The 24,009-nt window shown below is 48.4% G+C and overlaps 1 protein-coding gene across 1 annotated transcript in view; it reads left to right on the top strand.

Annotated features, from left to right (window-relative positions):
- Positions 1 to 20,620: 20,620 nt before the first annotated feature.
- The window catches only part of LOC144671550 (uncharacterized), a 56,422-nt gene continuing 53,033 nt past the window's right edge, over positions 20,621 to 24,009 (top strand). Inside the window, exons 1-4 of the mRNA XM_078533503.1 lie at positions 20,621 to 21,007; positions 22,412 to 22,522; positions 23,310 to 23,447; positions 23,697 to 23,840. Coding sequence (XP_078389629.1) covers positions 20,959 to 21,007; positions 22,412 to 22,522; positions 23,310 to 23,447; positions 23,697 to 23,840 — 442 coding nt within the window. The 5' untranslated portion in view covers positions 20,621 to 20,958. The remainder of the gene's footprint in view (positions 21,008 to 22,411; positions 22,523 to 23,309; positions 23,448 to 23,696; positions 23,841 to 24,009) is intronic.

Below are 24,009 nucleotides of genomic sequence, written 5' to 3'. Positions count from 1 at the left end.
CCAAAGAGCATCTTTCATCAAGCTGATGGGGAGGGTTGTAGGGGCTGGAGGAGGTTACAGAGATAGGGAGGGTTGTAGGGGCTGGAGGAGGTTACAGAGATAGGGAGGTTTGTAGGGGCTGGAGGAGGTTACAGAGATAGGGAGGGTTGTAGGGCTGGAGGAGGTTGCAGAGATAGGGAGGGCTGTAGGGGCTGGAGGAGGATACAGAGATAGGGAGCTTTGTAGGGGCTGGAGGAGGTTGCAGAGATAGGGAGGGTTGTAGGGGCTGGAGGAGGTTACAGAGATAGGGAGGGTTGTAGGGGCTGGAGGATGTTACAGAAATAGGGAAGGTTATAGGGGCTGGAGGAAGTTACAGAGACAGGGAGGATTGTAGGGGCTGGAGGAGGTTACAGAGATAGGGAGGGTTGTAGGGGCTGGAGGAGGTAACAGAGATAGGGAGGGTTGTAGGGACTGGAATAGCTTACAGAGATAGGGAGGGTTGGAGGGGCTGGAGGGGGTTACAGAAACAAGGTGGGCTGTAAATGCTGGAGGAGGTCACAGAGATAGGGAGGGGTCTAGGTGCTGGATGGAGGTTACAGAGATAGGGAGGGCTGTAACTCCTTCTCCCTCAGAGAACTGAGCCAGAAAGGGCGTCATGGGGAAGTTCAGGATCTGGGTCAAATGCACTCAGTTCTGGGCACGTTATCGCAAACAGTCTGAGGCAGTGTCTTTCAATGGCGTGTTGAACCTTGGTTCCATCTGCCCTCTCAGATGAACAGAAAGGAAGGCATGGCCGCTAATGGAGGAAAAGGCGCTAAAGAAATGCAACTTTTCTCGTGGAAAATGGCTGCACCTCATTTTGCCACATGGTAGACTTTTTCAAATTGAGCCAGTCAGAGTGTCAGAAACACAAGAGAGAAAGATTTCAGGTGACGATCCTGAGGGAAATTCCATGTGTCAGTGGAAGCAAGGTGCTACAATGTGATCTCCAGGTTTAGGCTGGAATGTGCTAACTCCTGATAGTGGAAAAGAATAAAATATAGTAATTGGTTAAACATCACCAGATTCCCTACATCGAAAACGCCGGGAGATGTAAAATCCATGCCCTTTCCCTCCCTAACCACCTCCACTGAACACATTCCATTAGGACCTGGTGACTTAACACACTCAAAAATGTTAAACCCCTCAGTATTTCCTCTTCCATTATTTTTATCCCTTCCAATAGTTCATGCTCCTCTTCCTCGAACAAAATGCCTGTGTCATCTCCCTCTTGATGAAGACAGGCGGGAAGAATTCATTAAGGACTACGCACCCATGCAGAAGCGCACACACACACACGCACACACGCACATGCACACACACACACATGCACATGCACACACGCACATGCACACACACACACACGCACATGCACACACACGCACACACGCACATGCACACACACACACCCACACGCACATGCACACACACACACACCCACACGCACACGCACATGCACACACACACACCCACACACACACCCACACGCACATGCACACACACACACACACGCACATGCACACACACGCACATGCACACACGCACATGCACACACACACACCCACACGCACATACACACACACACACATGCACATGCACACACGCACATGCACACACACACACACGCACATGCACACACACGCACATGCGCACACACACACCCACACGCACATGCACACACACACACACCCACACGCACACGCACATGCACACACACACACCCACACACACACCCACACGCACATGCACACACACACACACACGCACATGCACACACACGCACATGCACACACGCACATGCACACACACACACCCACACACACATGCACACACACACACGCACATGCACACACACGCACATGCACACATGCACACACACACACCCACACACACACGCACATGCACACACATGCACACACACGCACATGCACACATGCACATGCACACACACGCACATGCACACACACACACATGCACACACACACACATACACGCACATGCACACATACACGCACATGCACACATACACGCACATGCACACACACACACACACGCACATGCACACACACGCACATGCACACACACACACATGCACACACACACGCACATGCACACACACACGCACATGCACACACACGCGCACACACAGGTTCTCTTTTTAATTTCTAATTGACCCACCTCTTTCCTTAGTTATCCCCTTATTCTATTTATTTATAAATATCTTTGAGTTTTTCCAGGATTTTTCTTGTTGTTACCTTTTCATGGCCTTTCTTTGCTTTCCTAATCTCTTTTTTTATTTTCATCGCTGCACTCTACATACTCCTCTCAGTTTTCTGCAGTTTTGAGCTCTCGGTATCTGACATATGCTTCCCTTTTTTGCCTTCTCCCACATTGTATGCTCCCTGACTTTCATGGGGCTCGAGATTTTCACATCACCAACTTTGTCTTTGTGGGCTCATACTTGTTCTGAGCCCTCGCTAACTCCCTCTGCTCTGACACTGGTTTACCTTGAAGCAACAGTCTCCAGTGCACTTTTCCAAACTCACATCTCAGCTTAGTAAAATTGGCCTTTCCCCAATTGAGAACACTTGCTCTCAGTTTATCTTGGTCCTAGGCTCTCCCACAAGGGGAAACAACCTCTCAACCTCTACCCTGTCAAGCACCCTAAGAATCTTACACGTTTCAATAAGGTCACGTCTCATTCGTCTAAATTCCAATGAGAACAGGCCCAGCCTGCTCAACCTCTCCTCATAAGAAAATCCCCCCTTACCCGGGATTAACCGAGTGAACCTTCTCTGGACTGCCTCCAATCCAGGAGCAACACGCGTGGTACCGCGAGCAGGATGCTGCCAGCCAGCTAAAAAGGCGTCCTGTCTAACACATAAATAAGTAATGTGGTCTATGCATTTCAGTGCTGATGCAAAGCCAGGAATATAGGCCGTACATCCCAACAACTGGTGGATTGTATCAAGCGGCATGTCCCTTCAGCTGTTCACAATAGGCAAAGTACTGACTGTACTCAACCAACCCATGCTTGCAAATCTCAGAGCATAATGTCTGACGTTAGATATGATTCCATGATTGGACAGCACTTGCTGAAGAATCCAAAGTGTGCTAAAAATTACACTAAAACACAATTTAGGATGATCGGTCAGGACCATAACTGGCCTCACTTATGCTTGCTAGAAGCTGCATATATTCATTTGCAGGGACCATCCTCTGCAGGCAAAAGAAACATGTCCAGGCATTGTGCCTTTTTTTTGTACTAATCAAAAGCCCAGGGGACAATAGCTCCCTGGTGCGTTCTCCATGGCAGCTCTTCGATCAATCAGAGTCAACTTGCCAACCAATTAGCACCTTTTTTGTCAAGCAATGTAAATGCTCTTCTATGAAATTTGGCATTCTTGTGTCTGTCCGGATGAGCTCAAGTCAAAAAGCTTTGACAGCATGCCTCCTTGTTCAACAACACAAAATCGATATATGATAGTCAGTAATACATCAAATCTGCGCTCAGGCAGGGGGCAAATTATTCCAACTGTTACCCATTGACGTACAGTTACAATGATGTTGCTTTGTTCCAATCTATTTTGACTTGAAGGTTACACTTTCATGTCCGCAGTCGGGAAGTTGAGAATCAGCATAGTTAAACCAACAGAGTACACATTTCCTAATTATATAGGGGTAAAGGCTGCTGCTGTCAAAGACGCTGTCAAAATGAAACCACTTTCTATTCCCTTCTCTTTCAGGCTGCCAGTGCTCTTGCCTGAAATGTGGATTCTGAGAACTGATGAGTTATTGTTTTGGGTGTCACTCTCTCACATATTAGTGATTTAACAACATTAGAAAGTCATTACAATGAAATCCAGATGTGGGCCAATGAAATGCATCAGAAGCAATAATTGGGGCTTGATTCCTGGGTCACTGAATCTAATTGTTCGCTTGCCTGAAGTTATTTTTGTAATTGTTCACGGGATGTGGGCGCCGCTGGTCAGGCCAGCATTTCTTTCCCATCCCTAATTGCCCCTTCAGAAGGTGGTAATGAGCCACCTTCTGGAACCGCTGCCAGTCCATGCGGTGTAGGTACACCCACAGTGCTGTTAGGGAGGGAGTTCCAGGATTTTGAGCCAGCGACATGAAGGAACGGCCGATATATTTCCAAGTCAGAATGGTGTGTGGCTTGCAGGGGAACATGCAGATAGTGATTTTCCCCTGCATCCCCTGCCCTTGTCCTTCTAGGTGGTGGAGGTCGCGAATTTGGAAGGTGCTGTCAAAGGATGCTTGGTGAATTCCTGCAGTGCACCTTGTAGATGGTACACACTACTGCTACTGTGCATCAGTGGTGGAGGGAGTGAATGTTTAAGGTGGTGGTTGGGGTCAATCAAGCAGCCTGCTTTGTCCTGGATGGTGTTGAGCTTCTTAAGTGTTGTTGGAGCTGCCCTCATCCAGGCAAGTGGGGAATATTCCATCACACTCCTGACTTGAGCCTTGTAGACGGTAGACAGGCTTTGGGGAATTAGGAGGTGAGTTACTCTCTGCAAAAGCCCCAGCCTCTGACCTGCTCTTGTAGCTACAGTATTTATATAGCTGGTCCAGTTCAGTTCCTGGTTAATGGTATCTCTCAGGATGTTAACAGTGAGGGATTCAGCAATGGCAGTGGTATTGAATGTCAAGAGGAGATGGCTAGATTCTCTCTTGTTGGTGATGGTCATTGCCTGGCATTTATGTGGTGCAAATGTTACTTGCACTTATAAACCCAAGCCTGGATATTGTCCAGGTCTTGCTGCACATGGACACGGACTGCTTCAGTATCTGAGGAGTTGTGAACCTTGCAATCATACGCGAACCTTATGATGGAGGGAAGGTCATTGATGAAGCAGCTGAAGATGGTTGGGCCGAGGACACTACCCTGAGGAACTCCTGCAGTGATGTCCTGGAGCTGAGGGGATTGACCTCCAACAACCAGAATCATCTTCCTTTGTGCTAGGTATGACTCCAACCAGTGGAGAGTTATTCCGACCTCACCTCCCCCGCTCCCCGGATTCCCACTGATCCAGTTTTGCTCGGGCTCCTTGACGCCAGACTCGGACAAATGCTGCCTTAATGACAAGGGCAGTCACTCTCACCTCACCTCTGGAGTTCAGCTCCTTTGTCCATGTTTGAACCAAGGCTGCAATGACATCAAGAGCTGAGTGGCCCTGGCAGGACCCAAACTAAGCATTAGTGAGTAAGTTTTTGCTGAGTGAGTGCTGCTTGGTGGCAGTGTCAATAACCCCTTCCATCACTTTGCTGATGATCGAGAGTATACTGATGGGGGCAGTCATTGGCCAGGTTGGATTTGTCCTGCTTTTTGTGTACAGGACATTTTTTCCACACTACTGGGTAGATGCCAATGTTGTAGCTGTACTGGAACAGCTTGTCTAGGGACACAGCTAGTTCTAGAGCACAAGTCTTCAGTACTATTGTCAGAGTGTTGTCAGGTCCACACCCTTTGCAGTATCCAATGCTTTCACTCTTTTCTTGGTATCAACTGGAGTGAATCGAATTGGCCGAAGACTTTTTTAAAAAAAATATTTACGGGATGTGGGTCTCGCTGGCTGGGCCCAGCATTTATTGCCCATCCCTAATTGCCCTTGAGAAGGTGGTAATGAGCCACCTTCTGGAACCGCTGCCAGTCCATGTGGTGTAGGTACACCCACAGTGCTGTTAGGGAGGGAGTTCGAGGATTTTGAGCCAGCGACATGAAGGAACGGCCGATATATTTCCAAGTCAGAATGGTGTGAGTGACTGAGTGAGAGTGTGTGTGTGAGTGAGTATGTGTGTTTGTGAGTGTGTGTGTGACTGAGTGAGAGTGTGTGTGTGTATCGGCTGAATTTTCTGTTTGGCAGATGCACGGAGTGGGTGCGGGCGGGCGTGGCCCTGATCGCCGCCCGCAACCGGGTCCGTGCCGCCATTTTACGCATATTGCGTGACTCCCGAGGACAGCGGGAGTGGGCGGATGGCGGTGGGAGTGCATTGACCGCCGGGTCCAATGGCGACCCGGTGGCCTGTTTACATGAAGCGCTGGCAGCCTTTGCGAGGCTGCTCACAATGGCAAGTGGAAGGGCTCACCAGAGGGCTTCTGGCGAGCAGGCCAGGCCGGAGGGTAGGGCAGTGGGACAGACCAGGCTGGAGGGTAGGGCAGGGGGACAGACCAGGCCGGAGGGTAGGTCGGGGGGAGGGTAGTGTGCCCCATCTTTCTCGGATGGCTGCCTTGCTGCCCTCCTCCAGGAGATGGCAGCACGGCGGGAGGTGCTGGTTCCCCAGGATGGGAGGAGGAGCCCCCCCCCATATGACGAACTGTGCCCGGGAGGAGGTGGCGGAGGTGGTGAGCTCCCGCGACGTGGTGCAGCGCACCTGGACTCAGTGTCGCAAGCGCTTCAACGACCTGTCGCGCTCTGGCAAGGTGGGTACCATGTTGGCATTGGCCACTTAACCCAGCAGGTCGGCTTTCCCCCCCTGGCGCCCACCCACCCCCCGCAATCTGAGTGTAGTGACTGCATCGAATCATTGACGGACATGTGTCCTTCGCTGGGTGGGCCAGCAGATATTGGCCATGCCGAGGTCACCCTGAGAGGGTGGTGAAGAGATGGGTTCTGCCCCCGCACCATGTGGTGCACTGAGACCCACATTACAGTTTTGGGGGCAACCTGGAGGAGTTGCACCTGGGTGCAGTGCTGGAACCCCAGGACATGTCCAAGTCAGGGTGATGAGATGCTGGGAGGGGGTCTTCAAGGTGGCATTGGCACCGATCCATCTGCTACCCTCTGCGCTCCACCTGCTTGCTAAGTAAGGTTAGACCGTGTGGTGCCTAATGTGATGTAGGCAGCATTTGGACAAGGGGGTAGGGAGAGTGGACGGGGGAACAGGCCTGGCATCTTTGTGTGAGTGTTCGGCAGCAGCGGGGTGAGGAGGCACTGGAGCCCTGCAATGCCCCACTCTGGTTGGGGTGGGCCGTGCGCGAAGAGAGTCCAGGTACAAGTAGCACTGATCAATGCTCTTCTCTCCTTTTCAGGAGGAGAATGCACATAATGCCACCGGGCGGGTGAGGACTGGCAGCGGCCTGGCACAGTTAGTGATTCTCAGCCACTTCGAGCAGGGGGCCCTAGATCTGGAGAGGCGCCATGTGCTCAGGTCCACCGGTGTCAGTGAGGCTGGGGTGCCACGGGCAGGTATATTTGCCCAGCAGTGAGGTCACCATTGTTCTCCCAACAGCCATGGCTGTGCTGAATGTTCAGTGATTGAAGTTTGCAACATGGCTTGACCATTGCTTATGGAAGGTGAGCGCATAATGATCCGGGGGACAGGGATACACATCGACATTGTCTCCACGTTAACTGATCCAATGTCCTTGTTCATCCTTTCAGCATCAGTGGAGCAGGGCCGGGAGGAGGAGCAGCAGAGGCCCCTCTCACACCAGAGGGCTCTGAAGTCTCGGACTCACCAGCGTCTCACCATCTCTGCCAGGCAGGCACCAGCACAGATACTAGCACCTCGGTGGGAATTAGAGCATCGGCTAGTGTCCCGGGGCACAGCGGTGAGGGCACTTCACAGTCGCTGGAGGAGCTGGCAGAGACAGAGTGTGCCCATGGCGCCAGCAGTCGGAGGACAGCAGGGGACCAAGCACATACTCGGTCGGGTGTCTGATGATGAGCCTCTGGAGTCGTCCATGAGGCAGCAAATGCGGCCGGGTGTGCGGGAGCATCTGGGAGAGATACATGAGGCTATGTTTGGCTTTGTCTCCGTGGTGGAGGAGTCTACGTGGACCGTAGCCGATGCAATGAGCCTGATGTCTGAGCGCCATGCATCCTCCATGGAGGGAGTGGTGACTCTCATGGAGAGCCTCCTCCAGGAGACCCATCAGGGCTTCCTGGGGATGTGCTCGGACCAGCAAGCCCTCACATCAGCATTGACCTCAGCTGGTCAGTGCCAGTGTGGGAGATGGTCTGGGCACCAAGTTTCCCAGTTCGGTGCCCATCCATCCACGGGTGAGCAGGGAGGTCTGAAGCGACCTACGTCGGTGCAGCAGCTGCCTGGCATCTCTGCGGGCTCCCCTCAGGGTGCTCCGGGTGAGGGCGGCAGCTCCTCCGCCCCTCTCCCAGTGACGGTACCATCCGGTGAGGCTGCGACGACTGGGGAGATGCCAGCTGTGGGACTGGCAGATCCCTCCCAGGTGGGTCCAGCACAGGCTCCACGGGCCAGAGGACGACCGCCAAGGTCATCGAGGCCAACAGGACGGCGGAGTGAGCAGGCTGGCTCAGATGCCACTTCGAGTGATGGGGCAGCACCAAGCTGTAGCACCCGTAAACATAAGCATAAGGCACCTTAGGCACACCAGGGGTTTTTCACTGGTGATTTTGAATTGGCCCAGGATGAGGCCCTTATGATTTGTTTTGTTTTGTAACACTATTGTCTTTTTTTGGGAATAAGTTGGTTTGCTTGACAGAGTAAATTCAGATATGTCACCATGGCTGAGGGGTGCCTCTTTTCTTCTGCATGTAGATGGTTTCCAAAACTGTACTGAGTGCTTTGTTGGTCATTCAGCTTTATTAACAAGGCCCTTCGTTACTGTTGCTAACCTGGCAGATTTTGCACTTGAGCGTCATATATGAAGCCTACAGCCCAGGCTTGTCCTGGGTGTCCATCTGTGGTGTCCCTCCCTGGAGTATGCCTGGGTCAGCGTCTACCCCCTCAGCGTTTCCCTGTGCCTGCTCATCCTCGGGCTCACTGCCGGACTCATCGTGTGCAGCCGCAGCCACTGCGTCGATGTCTTCATCGTCCACAGCATCCCCCCCTTTCCAGCGCAAGATTGTGCAGAGCGCAGCATGCAACCACGATCACCGAGACACGACCTGGGGGGATGCTGGAGCGCGCCCCCTGGGTGGTCCAGGCATCGGAAGCACATCTTAAGAAGACCAGTGGCTCTCTCCACCACAGCCCTTGTGGAGGCGTGGCTCCTATTGTACCGCTGCTCAGCTTCTGTTCTTGGATGGCGGAGAGGCGTCATGAGCTACCTTCTGAGGGGATAGCCCTTGTCATCCAGCAGCCATCCATCCAGCCGGGCTGGAGCACTGAAGAGCCCCGGCACCTGGGAGTGTCTGAGAACGTGGGCGTCGTAGGAGCTGCCTGGGTACCTGGCACAGACTTGCAGAATCAGCATCCTGTGATCACACACTATCTGCACGTTCATGGAGTGGAAGCCCTTCCTGTTGACGAAGGCACCGGGCTCACCTACTGGGGCCTTGATGGCCACATGTGTACAGTCTATAGCACCCTGGATGCGGGGGAAGCCAGCAATGGCCGCCTGAACAGAGCCTCTGTAACCTGTTTGACACAAGTGTGGACAGCTGATTGGGAGACACCGCAAAGATCACCCACCGAGCCCTGGAAAGAGCCAGAGGCATAGAAGTTGAGGGCAGCTGTGACCTTCAGCACCACTGGCATGGGGTGTCCACCCACACAGTTAGCGGAGATCTCAGGCCCTATCATCTGACAGATATAGTTGACTGTCTTCCTTAAGATGGACCCTCTTTCAGCACTGCACCTTAGACATATTGATGTAGCTTCTCCGTTGCCTGTATACGCTGGCAGCAGGATAGCGGCGTCTTCTGCGGCCCCTTCCGCCTTAGACTTTCTCTTGGCCCTGCGCCCCTTGTGCATCAGCCTCTCCTCCCAAAGGTGGTTCCCCTGGAGGCTGAATGTGCACTCCTAGCCTCCTCCCCTTTCTAGCCCTCCCTTCCTCCTCAGAGGAGGTTCCTCCAGTGGAGAGTTCAGCTCCCATTACCAGGCTAGGGGAAGGCTTCCTGAAACCTGCAGGCCCAAAAAAGATTCCTCACCGCAGAGTGCTGACCTGAGGGTTGAGAGTCCAGAAAACACAGCTGGCGTGCACTTTGAAGTATTGCAGATCACACAGGCAAGTTTCAAAAACTTTCATAAATAAATATTTGACAGAGCACTCTCGCAACCCCACTGAGCCCTCTTATCCCACCCGTGGATGAGGTTAATACAATTGTGTCCTGTCTGCCCGTGCACCGACCTGAAGGTCACACGGGCGCTGAAAAATCGGCGTCGACTGACGCCTCAAGGGCCTTAAGTGGCCCGTTAATTAATGGCGGGCGCGCATCGGACATCATCGCGCGCCCACCCATCGAAATATCGCGATGGCGCGTGATGACATCAGGACGCGCGCCCGAAGTCACCACGCGTCATTTTATGATTAAAATTATAAATTAAAAAACCCCTGCACGCCAAAGGGATAATTCTGCCCTATGTGTCCCTCTATCTGTGCCTCTCTGTCTCTCTCTGTCTCTCTGCCTCTTTGACTCTCTCTCTGTCTCTCACTCTCCCTATGTCGCTCTCTCTCTCGATCTGTCTCTCTCTCTCTCTCACTCTCTGTCGCTCTCTCTCTCACAATGTCTCTCTCTCTCGCTCTCTCTCTCCCTGTCTGTGTGCCTCTCTCCCTCTTCCTGAAATGAGTTTCTCTGTTTCCCCCAGATAACAGTGACTATACTTCAGAAGTGCTCCATTGGCTGCAAAGTGATTTTGAAATAAAAAAAACAGAAAGTGCTGGAAAATATCTGAAAAAGAAGCAGAGTTAATGTTTTGAGTCAAATAAGACTCTACTTCAGAACTGCCTCTGAAAGGTGATTTCTAAATGCCCATCCCAAAATTACTGTGAAGACATTAAGGGTCAGTGCGTGACTGCAGTCAAATGTAGACCGGACCTTTCCCTTAAGGTTCGGCCACCACACTTTTTATGACAGACAGAAAGCTTTGACCTGTCTTGTCCCTATTTTACTCAAATTCTTAGCTTTATATTAATCGGCTGTTACTTTTTGTAGGACCTGTTACAACCTCTCCCGGCGACAGAGAATCCATCGGCTAGAACATCAGGTGAGACCTTTCTCTTCTGAAGTCCCTGTTTCCTGTTTAACTCTTGCTGTCTTGTAGCTAAATCTGCCTGGAGGGAGCAGAGTGAAAAAGCTGAGAGGATTTAGGGTGCACAGGGTTTTTTTAATTCACAAACCGCACCTGGAGCGTTTGTTGGCGTGACTAATAGTGAACAGAAAAGGACTGCAGAATCTATGGGATAGTACAAGACTGTAGGAGGCTCCTCAGCCCATTGAGTCTGTGCTGGCTATGTTGAGGGACAATTCAACTAGTCCCACGCTCCCGCTCTTTCTCCACATCCCTGATTTTTTTTTTTCCCCCCTTTCGATGGTTTTCTCAATTCTCCTTTGGAAAATTCCTATTGAATCTGAATTCTCTACCTGATCGGGCATTGTATTCCAAAACCTCAGCACTCAATGCTCAATGCTTGTCACCTCTGCTTCTTTAGCCAATCACCTTTATCCTGTGTCTCCTGGTTTTTATTCTCCAACCATTGGAAATATTTCCTCACTATTTACTTCATTGAAATCTGTAAGGAATCACCGTATAATAAATGCATAACATCTAAGAAACTTATGGAATATTATTAAATATATTCCCGATAAGGTTGGATCTCAAGACCCACACCAAGTCAACCAAGCACCTGAGAAAAGGTAAAAACAAACTCTCAAGCTCTCTTTGGTCTCCTTCAGATGGAAGAAAGCTCAGCGAAGAGATTCCCAATGCTTCTGCACAGCAGAAGGGGCTGCCCTACCAGCTACCGAGTTCAACACCCACTCTGCGCCATTAGTCTGCTTGTCCTCCGGGACCTGTGAGTCTCTTCCCAATCTCGTCATTCCCCAGCCCTGAGCCAGCTTCTACCTCCTTCCTAAAAATCCCAAAAAATAGTTGTTAAAAAAAAACAGATAAATTATTGGAAAAAGAGGGATCGCAAAGGGGGTGAGGATGGAGGAGAGAGTTCATGAGAAAAACATTTCTCCTCATCTCTGTCTCAAATGAGCAACCCCTTATTTTTAAATAGTGGCCCCCTAGTTCTAGATTCTCCCCCAAGAGGAAACATCCTCTTCCACATCCACCCTGTCAAGACCTCTCAGGATCTTAAAGGTTTCAATCAAGTCGCCTCTTACTCTTCTAAACTCCAGTGGATACAGGCCTAACCTGTCCGGCCTCTCCTCGCAAGACAACCCGCCCAATCCTGGGCCTGAATTTTACCTTTGGTGGGCACATGTTATCGGCGGGCCTGGATCAGACAGGAAACGGGCACCCCCCCCACGGACTGCGATTGCCCCCCTGACCGCAATTTCACACCGGCTGACCAATGAACGGCCAGCCAGTGTTAAACACGCACTGAGGAGCGCTCAGCGCTGCCGGGACGGGGGCGGGAAGAGGGCGGGTGATGATATCACCGCTGATGCGGGTGAAAGCGGCGAGAGAGCTCCCTGAAGAGAGCCGCCCGCGGGTGAGGTTTGATGAAAAATCTAAAGGCCACCTGGCCGATTCGCCCGTCCGCCAACCGTAAGGTTGGACGGGCCATGAAAGATCGGGGACAATTGCGCCATTAATGGGTTTAAATGCCCTCTTAATTGTCGGCGGGCCCGCTCCCGACATTTGCGCGCGCCCGCCGAGTGAATTATCGCGCGAGTGCACGATGATGTCAGGGCACTTGCCCGATGTCTTCTCGCGTGATTTTACGCCCAATCGGGGTCGGGCACACGCCCATCCGCGGGATGTAAAATTCAGCCCCTGGTGTTAGTCCAGTAAATCTTCTCTGAGCTGCCTCTAACACATTTACATCTTTCCTTAAACAAGGAGATCAGTACTGTACGCAATACTCCAGATGTGGCCTCACCAGTGCCCAGTACAACTGAAGCATAACCTCCCTACTTTTACATTCAGTTCCCCTCACAATAAATAATAACATTCTATCAGTTTTCCTAATTACCTGCTGTCCCGGAATACTAGCCTTTTGTGATTCGTGCACTAGGACACCCAGATCCCTCTGAATCTCAGAGCTCTGCAATCTCTCACCATTTAGGTAATAAGCTCCTTTTTTATTCTTCCTGCCAAAATGAACAATTTCACATTTGCCCACATTATACGCTATTTGCCAGATGTTTGTCCACTCATCTAACCCTATCTATGCCACTTTGTAGCCTCCTTATGTCCTCTTCATCATTTACTTCCCTTCCTATCTTTGAATTATCAGCAAATTTAGCAACCATTCCTTCGGTCCCTTCACCCAAGTCATTTATATAAATTGTAAGAGGCTGAGGCCCCAGCACTGACCCCTGTGCCACATCACTTGTTACATCCTGCCAACCACAAAAAGACCCATTTATGCCAACTCTCTGCTTCCTGTTAGCTAGTCAATCTTCTATCCATGCCAACATGTTACCCCCTGCACTATGAGCTTTTATTTTCCACAATAATCTTTGATGTGGCATTTTAACAAATGCCTTCCGGAAATCTAAGTACAGCATTTCCACCAGTTTCCCTTTACCCACAGCACATGCGACTCCTTCAAAGAACTCCAATAAATTGGTTAAACATGATTTCCCTTTCACAAAACCATGTTGACTCTGCCTGATTGCTTTGAAGTTTTCTAAGTGCCCTCCTATAACATCTTTAATGATAGCTTCTAACATTTTCCCTATGACAGATGTTAGGTTAACTGACCTGTAGTTTCCTGCTTTCTGTCTCCCTCCCTTTTTACATTTGTTATATTCCAATCTAATGGAACCTTCCCTGAATCTAGGGAATTTTAGAAAATTAAAACCAATGCATCAACTATCTCACTGGCCACTTCTTTCAAGAACTTGGGGATTTGTCAGCCTGCAGCCCAACACTTTGCTCAAGACCACTTCCCTGGCGATTGTAATTTTCCCGAGTTCCTCCCTCCTTTCCATTCCCTGTTTTACAGCTATTTCCGGGATATTACTTGTGTCCTCTATAGTGAAGACCGAAGCAAAATACCTGTTTAATTCATCAACCATCTCCCTACTTCCATTATCAATTCCCCAGATGCACTTTCTATAGGATCAACGCTCACTTTGTTAACTGTTTTCTTATTTGAGTATCTATAGAAACTCTTACTGTCAGTCTTTATATTACTAGCTAGCTTTCTCTCACACGCTAATTTTTCTGTCCTTATTAATCTTATTCCGTTCCTTGATGTTCTTTATATTCTTTCCAATCTTCTGACCTGCCATCTGTCTTTGAGTAATTCTATGCTTTTTCTTTAAGTTTGATATTGTTTTTAACTTTTTAAGTTAACAACGGGTGATGGGCCCTCCCCTTGGAATTTTTCTTTCTCTTTGGAATGTATATAATCTCTGTGTTCTGAAATATCCCTTTAAATGTCTGCCACTATTGACCTATCCCTTAACCTCATTTGCCAGTTAAGACCATAAGACATAGGAGCAGAAATTAGGCCGTTCGGCCCATCGAGTCTGCTCTGCCATTCAATCATGGCTGATAAGTTTCTCAACCCCATTCTCCCGCCTTCTCCCCATAACCTTTGATCCCCCTACCAATCAAGAACCTATCTATCTCGGTCTTAAATACACAGTTCACTTTAGCTAGGTCTGCTTTCATGCCCTCATAATTGACCTTATTTAATTTTAAAATGCTAGTCTTGGACACACTTGTTTCTTCCTCAAAATGAATGTAAAATTCAATTATATTATGATCGCTGCTACCTAGGGGTGCCTCCACTATGAGGTTATCAATTAATCCTATCTCGTTACTCAGTGCCAGGTCTAGTATAACCTGCTCCCTGGTTGACTCCAGAACGTGCTGTTTTAAGAAACTTTACTGAAAACATTCTATGAACTCTTCATCTATGCTACCTTTGTCCATCTGAATTTTCCAGTCAATATGTAGATTAAACGCCCCCCCATGATTATTGCTGTAATTTTCTGACAAGCTGCTGTTACCTTTTCCTTTATACTCTGTCCCATTGTGCAGTTACAATTAGGGGACCTGTACACCAATTCCACAAGGGACTTCTTTCCTTTATTATTCCTCATCTCAACCCAAATGGTTTCTGCCTCCTGGTTCCCTGATCTGAGGTCATCCCTCTCTGATGTGCTAATACCAACATTAATTAACAGAACCACCCCTCCACCTTTTCCTAACTTCCTGTCCTTGCTAAATGTCATGTACTCTTCAATATTGAGGTCCCAATCTATGTCAGCCTGTAACAATGTCTCCGAAATGGCTATCGATCGTACTTATTTATTTCTGTTTACACTATCAGTTCATCTGTTTTCTTTCAAAAGCTTAGATACAGAGCCTTTAGTTTTGTCCTTTTATTATTTTTGTAACGTCAAGCCTTAGTTACGTGGACATCAATATCTCTTTCCTTATTTACACTTTACAAGATCATGTCATTTAGAGTGTATTGCCCTTTCACATGCGACCTCCCAATTCACACTTCTCCGCACTGAACTGAAACTCGGGAGTGTTACCCGTTTCACCCAGCCCATCTGTGTGCTCTTGAAGCCGATAACTATTCTCATCATGATCGGGTACTTTGTCAAGTTTTGTATCGTTTGCAAAATTCATAATGCTTCTCCTTACACCTGTGTCGAAGCCGCTCATAAGAAGTGCAAGGAGCAATGGGCCACTGCAAAACACCGCCCAGTCTCAAAAACAACCATCCATCGCCACACTTTGCTTCCTGTTACTGTGTAATTTTAACCGGGAGAAACGACCATATGGCCAATTTCACCCAGCTACGTCAGGATCCATCCACTCTCCTCCCAGTCTCCGGCTCTTCAATGGGATTATTAGAAGCAGGAGAAGACTGTTCAGCTCCCCGAGCCTCGTGAGACATTCAGTTAGATCATACGTGACCTTTGTTTTAACTCCAGTGACCTCTCTTAGAATCCAGACTCTTAATAACCTCGCCTCAAAGAAAGTTACCAATCTCAGTTTTATTTCAACTTTCTAATGACCCTCGACAGCATTTGTAGAGAGAGTTGCCGATTTCCACTACTTTATCCGCGAAAGATGTCTTCCTGACATCGCCCGTGAACAGTCTCTAATTTAAGATGTTTTGGGATCATCCAACAGAGGAAATAGTTTCTGTAGATCTGGCTGTCAAATAATGTAATCATCCTAATCACATCAATTAGATCGCCCCTGAATCTTCGAAATTCAATATAAATTCTGTACTCCACAGCCCATGCATCCTGTCCTTATAACTTAACCCTAAATTTTCCACCACAGTTATCAAAGTCACAAGTACATCCTACTTGACTATGACATGGTAAACTTTCCTTCCTTGTCTTTCCCAGCTTGTCTGCAACCTTTGACACTACTGACCACACTAACCTTTTCCAACACCTCTCCACTGTTGTCCAGCTGCGTGGGGCTGCATTGGCCTGGCTCCATTCTTATCTATCTAATCATAGCCAGAGAGTCACACACGATGACTTCCCTTCCTCCTCCCATGCTATTAACTCCGGTGTTCCCTAAAGATCTATCCTTGGCCCCCCCACTCCTATTTCTCATCCGCATGCTGCCCCTCGGCGATATCATCCAAAGACACAGTGTAAGTTTTCACATGTTTGCTGATGATACCCGGTCCTACCTTCCCACCACCTTTCTCGACTCCTCCACTGTCTCTAGCTGTGAGACGCATCCAACATCCAGTAGTGGGTGAGTAGAAATTGCCTCTAATTAACGGTTGGCAACACTCTAACTACTGTCTTCAGCCCACACTACAAACTCTGATGTCGAGCCACTTGACTCCATCCCTCTCCGCGGTAAAGCTGCCTGAGGCCGAACAAGTCTGTTTGAAAAACTCGTCCAATTCTCAACCTGGAGATGAGTTTCTGAACACTTATCCACACCAAGGATAATTTCCACCTCCAGAACAACACCTACACCCACAGAGATCTCAGAGTTTGTGGAGATGGAAGGGGTTAGAGAGATAGGGGGAGGCGGGGTCATGGAGGGATTCGAAAGGAAGAGTGAGAATTTTAAAATTGACATATGGCTCAGCTGGCACTCAGTGTAGATCAGCGAACCTATAGGGCGAACAGGACATGGTGCGAGTAAGGACACGGGCAGCAGTGTTTTGGATGACCAGATTTTTGGGTGGAAGATGGGAGGTCAGCCAGGACCACATTGGGATTGTCAGCTCTGGAGGGAACGAGGGCAAGAATGAGGGCCTCAGCAGCAGAGGAACTGAGGTAGGGGAGGCGCCTTCACACGAGAGAACTCCAGGTCAACAGTGCCACGACCCTGCGGACTTTAACCTTTATTTTATAATGCCCATCGCCCAAAGCCCATCTCTGTGGATACACCCTATCTGTTTGACCTTTGGTTGTCCATGTGTGTCTGTGTGTGTTCTGGGGGAATTCTTTAGCAAGAGACAGATAGTTATACTTCCTGATAACAATTGCATGTTAACAACTACTTGCAACTTGTTAAAAGAAGCTTTATTTTAAAAGTAAGTTAATCATTCTGAGGTTTCTGAAAGAAGCCTGGTCCGTCTCTTTTCTTCTGGGTACTTAGAGGTATAGGTAAACAATTGGCCTTTTCTGTGAGAAAATTAAACATTTAAATGAATGGTTTGGCCTGTGGAATAGTGGGGCTTGATCATTCACACGCTCCTCCCATCCTTGTCGTAACACAGGCCACTCAGTTCAGGGACAGTTAGGGATTAGCCACAAATTCTGGCCTTCTTAGCGACAGCCACTTCCCATAAAAAATAATTAATAAAATGAACCAGCCACCCCCGCCTAGCCAAGCTGTTCCATACACCGACAACATTGGCATCTGCCTGGCAAGGTCGACAATTGCCCAGATATTTCCTGCCCACCGTAAAGCAGGGCAAATCCCACCTGGCCAATTACTGTCGCACCAAATCTACTCGCGATCATCAGCAACGTGTTTGAAGGGGCTGTCGACAGTGCTATCAAGCGCCGCTCACACAGCCATAACCCGCTCACTCACATTCAGATTGGGTTCCACCGGGGCCACTCAGCCCCTGAGGTCATGACAGCTTTGGTCCAAAAATGGACAATAAAGCTGAATTCAAGAGGTGAGGTGAGAGCGACTGCCCTTGAAAACCAAGGCAGCATTTGAACGGGTGTGGCATCAAGGATCCCCAGCAAAAATTGAGTTCATTGGGAATTGGGTGGTGGGGCTGGGTGTGGTGTGGCGGGGGGAGGTGGGAGAGAGGGGGAAACTCTCTGCTGGTTAGAGTCATTACAAGCAGAAAGGAAGACTGTAGCAGGTCGATCATCTCAGCCCCGGAACATTACCGCAGGAGTTCCTTTGTTAGTTAAATACTCAGCAAAACAAAGGTATATATTATCTGAGCTGAAAAGCCATTGCAGCTGAAATATTGCCCTTCACACGACCACACACACACTTACAGTAAATGATCATCTGAAGTTTGAATCAGGTTTGGTGACATTTCTGTTTAGCTTTCTCACAAGTTTATCAAGGATCAATCGATACTCAATGTCCCAACAGAAGAGGTAGTTTCTGGTAAAGCTCTTATCAGATCCCCTCTGTACCGCATGTGTTCAGTTCTGACATGACAGCTCCGGAAGATATATTGGCCTTAGAAGGGGTGCAGCGCTGACTCACTGGAATAACACGAGGAATAAAGGGTTCAGTTACCAGGACTGGTTTGTAGACTTGGCTTGTAACCTCTTGGGTTTAGATGTTCTAGAGTTGATCTCACCAATGTGCATCCAATTATAAAATGGATTCAATGGTGCAGATAGATAGAAACCATATTTTGGAAATCCAGAATAAGGTTAGAGCTAAGTTGCTTAGGGGTGAACTCATGAAACAGCTCTTCACTAATCACACCACCATGTTTGAGCTACTAGGTTTTGGGTTCAATTCATGCAAGGTTTTTCTATCACAAAATCTCACCCGACACTTGCAGTGCAGTATTGAGGAGTGCTGTACCGCCAGAGAGTCAGTACTGAGGGAGTGCTGCACTGCCAGAGGGTCAGTATTGAGGGAGTGCTGCACTGTCAGAGGGTCAGTACTGAGGGAGTGCTGCACTGTCGGAGGGTCATTACTGAGGGAGTGCTGCACTGTCAGAGGGTCAATACTGAGGGAGTGCTGCACTGTCGGAGGGTCAGTACTGAGGGAGTGCTGCACTGTCAGAGGGTCAGTACTGAGGGAGTGCTGCACTGTCAGAGGGTCAGTACTGAGGGAGCGCTGCACTGTCAGAGGGTCAGTACGGAGGGAGTGCTGCACTGTCGGAGGGTCAGTACTGAGGGAGTGCTGCACTGTCAGAGGGTCAGTACTGAGGGAGCGCTGCACTGTCAGAGGGTCAGTACTGAGGGAGTGCTGCACTTTCAGAGGGTCAGTACTGAGGGAGTGCTGCACTGCTGGAGGGTCAGTACTGAAGGAGTGCTGCACTGCCGGAGGGTCAGTACTGAGGGAGTGCTGCACTGTCAGAGGGTCAGTACTGAGGGAGTGCTCCACTACCAGAGGGTCAGAATTGAGGGAGTGCAGCACTGTCAGAGGGTCAGTACTGGGGGAGTGCAGTACTGACCCTCAACTGATCCTCACTCACTGATCCCAGTACTGACTCTGACTGATCCTCACTCACTAGTCGCAGTCCTGACCCTCACTGACCCTCACTCACTGATCCCAGTGCTGACCCATACCGATTCTCAGCCTTTGATCCCAGTACCTGAAAGATTCTGACTCATCCATCCCAAATTGATATCCCAGTTGCGATTCCCACTGCGCCTGGCCTGCTTATTTCCATTGAGACAGCATTTTGTATCCTCTACTCGAGCTCCCCCTGCGGAACTAGGCATATAGTCAGCAGGGGACCAGACCACTAACCACCACCAGCACACACTCCTCCCCCATCTCCACCCACCCCCATGGGCCCTGATGGAACAGTTTTGGGTAATGTAGGGATTAGCTTGGGCTATGAGGCTCCCAGATTCAAGCGTTATGAAATCTTTGGAGAGGCGACAGATGAGATTTACCAAAATGGTACCAGAATTGAGCGATGACAATAATGAGGAGAGACTGGGGGAGTGCTGGTCTGCATCCTCAGAGCAGAGAAAGGCTGGTTTAACTGAGGCAAAATCAATATGGTGTTGAGTTTTGACAAGGGGAAACTGTTGACAAGGGATCAGCAGCCAGAGGGCAGAGATTTAGGGTGATTGACAGAAGAACCAGGGGCTACATGAGGAATAGATTTTTCTTCCAATGAGTGTTCTGGATTGGGAATGCAATGCCTGATAGGATCATGGATACAGATTCCATCATCATTTTCAAAAGGGAATTGGATAGATACTTTATGGGGACAAACATTGCCCTTTGAAAGCAACAGCACAGACTCAATGGGCTGAATGGCCCCCTGTGCAGTTCTGTTGTGTGATTCTTTGATTCCCTTCTCAGACGCAGAGTTAAAAGTGGAAAGACATTATAAGAACAAACAGCCGTCGCCACTTTCACTGAAACACATCCTCGAGGAGAAAAGTTCACCCTGGCTGATTTATGTAGCAATCCATTTCAAACGTTTTGATAACAATTAAGAATATAAAAAAGAACAGCAGGAGCAGGCCATTCGACCACTCGAGCCTATTCTATTCTTCGATAAGATCGCGGCTAACCTAGAACTAATTTTTCCACCTTCCTGCCCTATTCCTTACTGTCCAAGATTTACATTTTAATGTCGGTTATGTTTTGTGGCCAGTGGTCTGCCTGAACCTTTCCATCCCTACCTTCCCTCTCTCACAACCTCAAGACCTTCAAGAGTGAGCTGTCCGTGTACAATAGGGGCCGTGTACAGCCCCAGGCTCTGGGAGGGTGAGTTCGATATTGCAACACCTGCTCATTGTCACGGCATCGAAAGGGAAACTACCTTGACACAAGGAAATTGGAAATTCTGGATCTAGCCACACCTCCTCATGAATATATTTGCTGACTGATAGACGGCATCCACAGAGCGCTGAGGAGGAGAGGTTTGTGTCACTGGTCTGCACGCAGAACATCAAAGATCAAAGCAAGATGAAGTTTTTCTGGGGCGTTTTCATCATTTCCACGCTAGTTACTGAAGGTGAGACTTTTTATTAAATGGGGCACTTATTAATCTCTCTCAGTTTAATTATTTGCATAGAAATAATAACTCGAGGCATCATTATATACATGTAAATAATATTCCATTCCCATATGGGGAGTGCTCTTTATACCAGTGAAATGTGGGTGCTTTTTAAACTTATTCTTTGGAAATGGCCGTTGTTTGTAAGCTGTTGCTCAATGCTGGTTGCTCTTGAGAAGGTGCGATTGAATATTTTTATTCAATTGTTGCAGTCTATGTGGTTTAAGTGCACCCATAGTCCTGTCAGGAAGAGGATTCCAGGATTTTGACCCACCAACAATGAAGGAATTGTCGGTATATTTCCAAATCAGGAGGCTTGGAGGGGACCTTGCAGGTGGTGGTGTTCCCATGCACCTGCTGTCCTTGTCCTTCTAGATGATGGAGGTCACGGGTTTGGAAGGTGCTGTTGAAGGAACATTGGTCAGTTGCTGCAGTGCATCTTGTCGATGGTACACTCTGTGTGTCGGTGGTGGAGGGAGTGAATGTTGAAGATGGTGGATGGGGTGCCAGTCAAACGGACTGCTTTGCCCTGGATGTTGTCAGGTTTCTTGAGTGTTGTGGGAGCTGCACTCATCCAGGCAAGTGGGGAGGATTCCATCAAACTCCTGACTTGTGCCTTGTCGATGGTGGACAGGCTTTGGGGAGTCAGGAGGTGAGTTATTCTCCACAGAATTCCCAGCCTCTGACCTGCTCTTGTGGCCACAGTATTTATATGACTGTTCCAGTTTAGTTTCTGCTCAATGATAACCCAATCCTAGACCCACTCCACAGCCCCAGTCCCACATGATACCGATGCTGTTGTGTCAGCTGTGGCTCAGTGGGTAACCCTCTCATTTCTGAGCCACAAGTTTGTGGCTTCACAGTCCTTTTCCTAGGGAACTGAGCACACGAAATCCAGGCTGATACGCCCAGTGACTACTGAGGGAGTGCTGCTCTCTCAGAGGTACCCTCTTTCCAATGAGGCATTAAACCAAGGCCCCGACTGAATTCTGAAGTGGCCGATAGCAGTCCCAAAGCCATTATTTGAAGTTCCAGATGAGTTCCACACGGTGTCCTGGACCAATATTTATCTCTCAATATTAAACAAAGACCTGCCTTTGGGCAGAACACTTGTGGAATGGGATGGACTATCACTTCTCTGGTCATTTACCTCATTGCTCTTTGTGGGATCTTGCTGTGCATCAATTGGATGCTGTGTTTCACTGTATTACAACAGTGACTGCACCTCTGACCTACGCTCTCAAGCAATCTGGGACGTCCTGGACACTCCCAAAGTGCCCCGATTCCAGGATCTGTACATCAGCTCCATTCAATGCGGGTGTGACAGTGACTGATGATCTTTCCTTGTTTGTTTTGTTTCAGCCTCGACTCTGAAATGTTTCAGTTGTTTGAGTCCAACAGGAACCTGCACAGAGCAAGAAACCTGCAATTCAACTCTGAGCTGCAAAACTGTTTTAGCCAGCATAAGAAACAGTGAGAATGCCTCCAAATAACTTGTAATTCATTGTAAGACTGCAAAGATACGACTGTGGATAAATAGAGAGATAGAAAGGGAGATGGGCAGAAAGATAGATAAATTGGAAAATAGGAAGACAGACCAACAGACAGACAGATAGATAGGCAGACATTTAGATGGATGAATGATAGACAGAGAGATAGACAGATAGACAGACAGACTGACAGACGGATAGACAGACTGACAGACGGATAGACAGACAGATAAATAGGCAGACATTTAGATGGATGAATGATAGACAGACAGCTGGACAGACAGGCAGACAGACTGACAGACGGATAGACAGACAGATAGATAGGCAGACATTTAGATGGATGAATGATAGACAGACAGCTAGACAGACAGCTAGACAGACAGGCAGACAGACTGACAGACAGACTGACAGATAGACTGACAGATAGACTGACAGATAGACAGACAGATAGGCAGACAGATAGGCAGACATTTAGATGGATGAATGATAGACAGAGAGCTAGACTGACAGACAGATAGACAGACAGGCAGACTGACAGACAGATAGACAGACAGACAGATAGACTGACAGATAGACAGACAAAGGGAGACAGATAGATAGATGGATAGATACATAGATGAATTATAGTTAGAGAGATTAACAGATAAATTTATATAGAAAATAGAAAGATATACAGATGAATTATAGATAGAGAGATAGATAGGTAGACAGGTAGATGGATGAATGAGTGGGCTTGTATACCATGTTGAACAAACTCTGTGTGTTTTCAGGTACAATTTATACAAGACAGATCATCAAAAGTTGTGGAAGTTGCGCTGAACCCTTTTCGTACAACCTAGGTTCATTCACATATTTCCAGGGATCCAGTTGCTGCACGTCTGACTTGTGCAATGGCCCCACACATGAGGGTAAGGCCATAAACACATTGAACCAATCAGCACCCTCGGATCGATCATATCCTCGAAAAGGAACCAATTGCAGGGCTCTGGGGAAAGTGCTGCCACAAGAACGACGGGCTGAATGGCCTCTTTCTGTGCCGTGATGTTCTGTGTTGCCAATCATGCATTGATTGCTTATTCATGACATTAATAAACTCGGGTGTCTTCGTCCCCAAGGCAGTGCTTTGGAATCCCTAATATTTTGTGCTCCTATTTCAGTGGAAGAGAAGACGACATTGAATGGTCTCGAGTGCTATGCGTGCTATGGTAATTCTTCTGGTGCCTGTGCCAGCAGTGTGACCAAGCTGAAATGTGTAGGGATTCAGGATCACTGTAACTACAATTACATTCAACTGCCCTTTGGTAAGTATACATGCTGATAAATGAGGGTAAGATCTGAAATGTCTCCTAGATTATGTGAGATTCCTTGTTTGATGAAAAGAGACATGGAGTAAGTCAAATTGAGGTACGATTTCTGGATCAGTTATGAAACATTATTTCAGGTATATTTGTGATGATGGAGTGAACCATA

The sequence above is a fragment of the Cetorhinus maximus genome, chromosome 33 (genome assembly GCF_964194155.1).
Source record: "Cetorhinus maximus chromosome 33, sCetMax3.hap1.1, whole genome shotgun sequence".
Classification (NCBI taxonomy): Eukaryota; Metazoa; Chordata; class Chondrichthyes; order Lamniformes; family Cetorhinidae; genus Cetorhinus; species Cetorhinus maximus.
This window is presented reverse-complemented; position numbering and strand designations above follow the sequence as displayed.